The 6,369-nt window shown below is 59.6% G+C and overlaps 1 protein-coding gene across 1 annotated transcript; it reads right to left on the bottom strand.

Moving 5' to 3' along the window:
- Positions 1-841: 841 nt before the first annotated feature.
- Positions 842-4,190, bottom strand: IRF2BPL (interferon regulatory factor 2 binding protein like). The gene has a single exon (XM_084891576.1). The coding sequence runs from the start codon at positions 4,051-4,053 to the stop codon at positions 1,714-1,716; it is 2,340 nt and encodes a 779-aa protein (XP_084747702.1). The 5' UTR covers positions 4,054-4,190; the 3' UTR covers positions 842-1,713.
- Between the last annotated feature and the right edge of the window lie 2,179 nt (positions 4,191-6,369).

Genomic DNA, 6,369 nt, shown 5'->3' with positions numbered 1-6,369 from the left:
AGGGGGCTCACAGCTCCAAAGGACATTCCTGTTCCCCAGCCCCCTTCCCCACCCCTGTGTACCTCACAAATGCCGCCAGAACGATGATTAGGAGAATTGTATTTCTTCACCAGGGGAATGGGTTTCATTGGATAGCGTAAGTGACCTTTATTCAGGAACTGGGTTTGGGTGTGTGTTTTTTTCTTCCTCTCACCCCACAACTTTCTTCTAACCAGCTAAATGTCTTTAGAAATACTTGTCAAAAAGGGAGGGAAGAAAAACGTGTAATGAATGAGGTGAAATTGTTTTCCCAATGCATCATCAGCTGGAAGCTTAATAGTACACTCATTTGTTTCCAATTGCCCACACCTCTCCTGCCTCCATTGATGGCTCTCAGCTCTGTGGCAATTTTGCTTTAAATGTGCAAATACAGTGATTTCTATCACATCTGAGGCAAAGCACCATAGATGCTCCCCTCTCCCCCACACTCACCCCCCCCCATACCTTGCACAAATCATAGTGCATTGGGTATCAGTGTATACTCATGGCCACAAGGCAAGGCACCAAAAAGCATTCCTAACTGCCATTTGTAGCTGAGGCAGGGTGCATCCGGGACAAAATAGAAATGCTGAAGAGTAAACAGAAACTGCTTAGTCAGCAACTGTCCCTGCCCCAGAGGTGAATGTAAATAGCCTGGTACTGAGAAGGGGAGGGGCAGCCAGCCAGCACAGGGCCCTCTACAGATGCCAGCTCGGGAGCTTTCAAAGGCACCAGCATTTGTGTTCTAGTTGGAGGTGGGGAGTGTCCCCTCTGTTGGAACTGTGTGGCCTACCCCTAGAAAAACACACTTGCAGACGCAGGGCAGAATTAATATCAATTGAATTTATTACAAGTTACTAAGCTCCAAGGCACATTACAGTGTTCTGTTAACTACAGAAATGTATAAAGGACAAACAGAGCAAATTCTCCATGTCTAGCATTTCGCTCTACTGTTCAAAAGCATCCGTGCATCAAGAAAGCAAAAACAAAACAACACGTGAAGATCCAACACATTCAGGTCAGTAGAAACAAACCCAAACATTTTCCCTCACAAACTTGCAACAAAAAACGCCCCGCCCCCCCACCCCACCATCCCCTTTTACCATTTTTTTTGCAAACAAAACAGAAAAACAAAAAACAAAACAGAACAACTTAAAGTGAAGACTTCAACACTTGGGGCTGTTTAGAAAGAAGCTGTCACCATTTTATAGCTTTTTTTTTTTTTTTTTTTTTTTTTTTAGGCAGCAACACTGGCCTTGGCAAAAAAAAAAAAAATCATTTTCTTCTGTTTTGTTTTTTTTTTTTTTTCCTTTTAGAGAGTGCGTGTAACATTTACAAAAATACACACCAGCAGCAGTGTTGCTAAGGGCTATGAATTCTGTACCTAGGCAAACACCCTGCCACCAAATAAATGCTAACAAGTATGATGCATGTGACCCAACCAATATTATACTGCTCAACACAAACCAGCTTATCCTTCAAATGAAGAAGTTACATACCTTAGTTTCAAAATATAGAAACATACGACGAAAATAATGTCTATACATAAGACTAACTTTTTGCAGTTTTGTTATATTCACAATTCTACATCTTGGGGGGGGGGTGAGGGAAGAGAGGATAGATGTGGAGGGGAGGGGCCCTCTGGCTTGGAGAGAGGATCTGGTCTAGGTCAAAGGAGGTGGCCGTCTTGTGGGTTCAAGGGTCTCTCTCCTTTTTCACTTTGACATCCCCCGCTAAGATCGTTGCGATTTCGCCCTGCATGAAGGCCCAAGGTACATTCGACCCGACCAGGGGGCATTTCTCTCCACTGGGGCAGTACACCTCGCCGGTGGCCCCCTGGGCCTTGATACTCTCTCTGGAGCAAGGGAAGCAGAATTTGTGGCTGGGGACGGATGGGCACTGAACGAAATGCGTGTCCTCCAAACGTTCGTGGCAAATAGTACAGCAGAGGGGCCCGCTGTTGGCCATGGGGGAATCCGGAATGTTTTGGGGGTGCACTTGGTCCATGCCCGGGTGGGCGCTAGGCGGCGGGGGCGCCACCTGCAAGTTCAGGTCCCCGTTCCGTGAGGCCAGGCGGCGCTGCCCAGGCACGGAGGCCGGCGACACCGGGCTGCTGCTGTTGCGCCTCGCGGACGCGGTGGTGGAGTGCACGGAACTGCCATCCTTGGGCGAGTGCGCGGTGCCCAGAGTGTCTGCCACCGACATGAGGGCGGCCATGGGGGACGGGCCGTTCTGAGGGGCCGACTCCGGCGGGGTGGTCCGGTTGGAGTGGGGTCCCAGGGGCGGAGGCGGCGGGGGCGGGCCGCCGGCCGCATGCCCCGGCGCCCCAAAGCCCCCCGCCGACATGGTGAGCTTCAGCGCCTCGCTCTGGTTCGCCATCCACTGCTGCCTCTGCTGCTCCTCGCCCATCTTCAGGGAGCCCTCGGCGGCGGAGTCGGGAGGCTCGGGGGACGCCTTTCTCTTGCGCAGGCTGGAACCCGCACCCCGGCCAGTGGGGGTGGCGGGCGGCAGGGCCCCGGTCCCCGGGGGCGCGCTGGGGGCGCGGCTGAGACTCACCAGCGCGGTGGGCAGCATGGGGCAGCTGGCGTCCAGGTAGGGCTGGGGCAGCATGTCCGCGCCGGGCACGCCCTCCTTGAAGAAGCGCACGGCCTCGGGCAGGAGGTCCCCCAGCAGGCGCCAGTCCCCGGACCCGTGCTTCTTCTCGTACTCCAGGTACTTGAAGCCGGAGGACAGGCCCCGGCCGAAGTCCTTCATGCAGTCCTGGTACATCTGCTTGGCCACCCCGGACGCGCTGGAGTACACGTTGCCCGAGCCCGTGGGGTACTCGATGAACAGCTTCAGCTCGTAGTCCATGCCGGGCTTGGAGACGGCGTCGAAGGCGAAGACGCGGCCCAGCAGGGAGTGGTCCTTCTTGAAGCGCACCTCGTAGGGCGTGCAGCCGGCCAGCGTGAGCAGCGTGTCGCGGACCATCTTGGGCTTGCTGGCCCACTCCTCCGCGCGGTTGCGCAGGCTCTCGCTCAGCTCTGCCAGGGCCTCGGCGTTCCGCTGCTTCTCCTTCAGTTCCCGCTCCTGGTCCGTGCTGGACACAGAGCCGGGCCTCTTGCCGCCGGCACCCACGCCCACCTCGGCCACCGACACCGAGGTGGAAGACGGCGCGGAGGAGGAAGACGTGGCAGAGACGCCCGGCGCGCCCCCGAGACAAGCCGGGCCGCCGGGGGCCCCGGGGGGCGCGGGGGTCGGGGGCCCGCGGCTGCCCAGGCCGTGGGGCGGCGGTGGGGGCAGCACGGCGGCGCTGGCCGGACCGTTCAGCAGCGTCTGCGGCAGCAAGTTGGGGGGCACGGTGAGCTGCGGGCCTCCGCCGCCCCCGGCGCTGGGCAACCCCGACACCAGCCCGCTGTGCGTCCCACGCCGAGAGGCCACCGTCACCGAGGAAGACGAGTTGGGGCTCTGGCGATTCAGTTCCGGGGGTCCCTCATCCGAGGCGGGCTTGGGGAAGCCGTTGGGGCCCCCCAGGCCGTTGGGCAGCCGCGCGGCGTGGCTGCCGCTCCCCAGGCTCACCGGCGGCGGCGGGTACTCGAAGCGGCTGCGCTGCTCCACGGCGGCGGCGGCGGCGGCAGCGGCGGCGGCGCTCAGGCCGTAGCGCTCCAGGCCGGACGGGGCCGCCAGCACGGCGGGTTTGCCGGAACCGTCAACGTGGTTCAGCTGCGGCTGCGACTGCTGCTGCTGTGGCTGCTGCTGTGCAGCGGCCGCCGCCGCCGCCGCCGCTGCCGCCGCCTCCTTCGCCGACAGGGCCACCGTCTTGACCCCGACGGGCGGCGGCGGCCCCGGGGAGCGGCCGTCCTGGAAGCAGCCGTGCGCCCGCTTCAGCTGGCGCGCGGTCTCGATCACGAACTCGATGCGATCGGCGCCCTCGTAGTTGACGCAGCCGCGACATACAGGCTCCGAGAAGTCCCAGATCATGGCCCAGGGCATCCGAGGCAGGTCGCACAGGTAGCAAGACTGTCTCCGGGACGAGGACACCTGCGCCGCCGACATGATGCCGGCCCCGGGGAAGGTGGGCCCCCGCCCGGGCTGCCTCCGCGGAGCCTTCTTCTCCTCGGGGAGGACCGGCCGGCTGGGGAGGGAGTTCGACTGCAGGGGAGCGAGGGGGGGCGAGAAAGTTCTGCCCCTGTGGCTGGAGGGCGCGCGATTCTCCACCGCCGGCGGCGCAGTGCTTCTCCTCGGGGTCTCCGCCACCCCGGGCGGCGGACGACTTCAGCCCGCTCCTCGCCCCCACCTCCGACTGCGGCTGTCTGGTCCGGAGGGGAGCGCGGGCGCCTTCTTCCTGGTGCGGCGGACTCGAACTGGAAGCTCCAGGCCCGCCCGGGGGGAGGGGGCGAGGGTACCCGGTGCCGGCCGCCGTTGGCTCTTGGCCCCCTCCCCGGAGTGGCTGGTGAGTGGAAGCTCGGAAGGGGACTCTCTTCCTCTCCCTGGCGGGTTCCCCCCTACGAGCTGCGTCCTCTCCCCGCCAGACTCCCCGGGGCGAGGGCTAGAGGGTGCAGTGCCACCCGGTGCGCCCGGGTCCAATCTTGCTGAAGTCGCGGCTTTTCCTGGAGGGCCGGGGCAGGGAGGGGGTGAGGACCGAGAGAGGAGGCTCGCCCTCCGCGGCGTCGGCGGTTCCGCTGGCGGGCTGCTGGACTGGCACGGCCGCAGCTTCCAGGACGCACCGGAGCAGAGAGAGAGGAGCGCTCGCACGCAGGCTCCCGCCGCCCCCAGACCAGGCCGGCGCCCGGGCCGCCGCGGCCGGCGGCGCTCACGTTGGCTGCAGGGCACTCGCGCGGCGCCCGGGCCCGGGGCGCATCCCTTCCCGCCGCTTGCACTCGCCCGGAATGTGGGGTTGTGATTGTTACTCTACGTTCCGGAGGCGCGACTCGGCGCTCCCGCTCGCGCTGCGGCTCGCGCTGTCCCCGGCTTGGCCGCGCGGGATGCCGCCCGGGCGGAGCGCTGACGTCACCACCATGCTCTGCACCAGTTCTTCTCTTCCCCCCCCCCCCCCCTTTACACTTCCTCTGTCTGTGGAGCCCACTTGTTGCTCGAGCAAGGCGCATGCGCGGCAGGGCGCCCAGATTCCACCCCACCGGCCCCTCCTCCGCGCCTCCGCCCTCCCCTCCCCTCCCCCCTCGCCGCGGCGTGTGTACAACAGCTGAGGCTCGGCGCGAGCTAAGGCTGGAAGTCCAGGGCTGGGGGCGGGGGGGGGGTGGAAATTAAACAAGACGATGACCTTTCCTTTCCTCGCCTGGCTTTTCCCGAGTAAAAAACGCATTTAAAAACCGCAAGCTCATTTCCGATCTCGCTTCCCACCCAACAACCTCGGGCAGGGAATGTTAATGTCCTGTTTCAAATTTTTTCGCTGTGAATTGCATCTAGAGGTATTACCCGTTTCATCTGCGATCAAACCTCCCGCCCACCCCTGCCATCCCCCGCGGCATGGCTATTTACATTCATTGATAACAACTGGAACACCTGCAACATTCGCTGCTTTCCATTCTTCCAGAAACTGCCTTTTCGACTTGTTTTTGTGTACTAGTCTAGGAACCGAGCTTCAGCGACGGAGCTAAATGAATTCAGGGTGAGCTACCCCTCCCCCCCAAGCCGCAGTCTAAAATTTTTGGCTGAATGTCTAAAGAAGCTACGAGCACCCGGAGGCCTTAAGGAAAACAGTCAACTGGCTGCGCACAGCTGCGGTTGGGGGCTGGGAGGGAGAGCTGCCGGAGAGGCCAAACAGGTGAGTGGTGTTTACGGGTTTGATAAAAGAAGGTAGGGGCAGCACTTAATAATACTGATATCTCTTTGTAAAGCACAGCACAATTTACACAGTTATTTCTCACGTGCTGTGATTTCATTCCGTGGTGCCCAGAAGGCTGAGCAAGAACCGTGATTTCTTTTCTGCTACAGGATCACTGCTCCTCAGATTGCTTATTGCAGAACAGATTATGTTGCTCTTAGCTCTCATCACTGATTCTTTTAAGTATTGGGTCTGGGGTGTTTTTTGTTGTTGTTATTTTGCCTTTTTCCCATCATAAAAACTGAGATAATCCTGGGTAGGGATGGAGGCAATATAGGAAATTCAGGTTCTGGAGCCTGGCAGACCAGGATGGAATTCCCTCTTTATCACTTACAGTAAGACCTCACTTATCATCATCAATAGGTTCTATGACCTTAAGCAAAACCAAGTTTACCGTAGGCTAACTGTCATAAACGAGAATAAGGATCCTACAGCATTTCTTTGTCAACATCACTGTTATGAAGAAATGGCTTTGAAAGCAATGTCTTATTGGAGGACCTGCTGTACTGGCTCTGTGACCTTGAACT

Source organism: Pipistrellus hanaki, assembly GCF_964339955.1.
Source record: "Pipistrellus hanaki genome assembly, chromosome: 1".
Classification (NCBI taxonomy): domain Eukaryota; kingdom Metazoa; phylum Chordata; class Mammalia; order Chiroptera; family Vespertilionidae; genus Pipistrellus; species Pipistrellus hanaki.
The sequence above is the reverse complement of the archived record's forward strand: the minus strand, read 5'-3'. Positions and strand labels throughout refer to the sequence as shown.

Bases quoted from the DNA above. Each gene is read 5' to 3' on its own strand.
- IRF2BPL (XM_084891576.1), bottom strand. From the start codon at position 4,053: ATGTCGGCGGCGCAGGTGTCCTCGTCCCGGAGACAGTCTTGCTACCTG.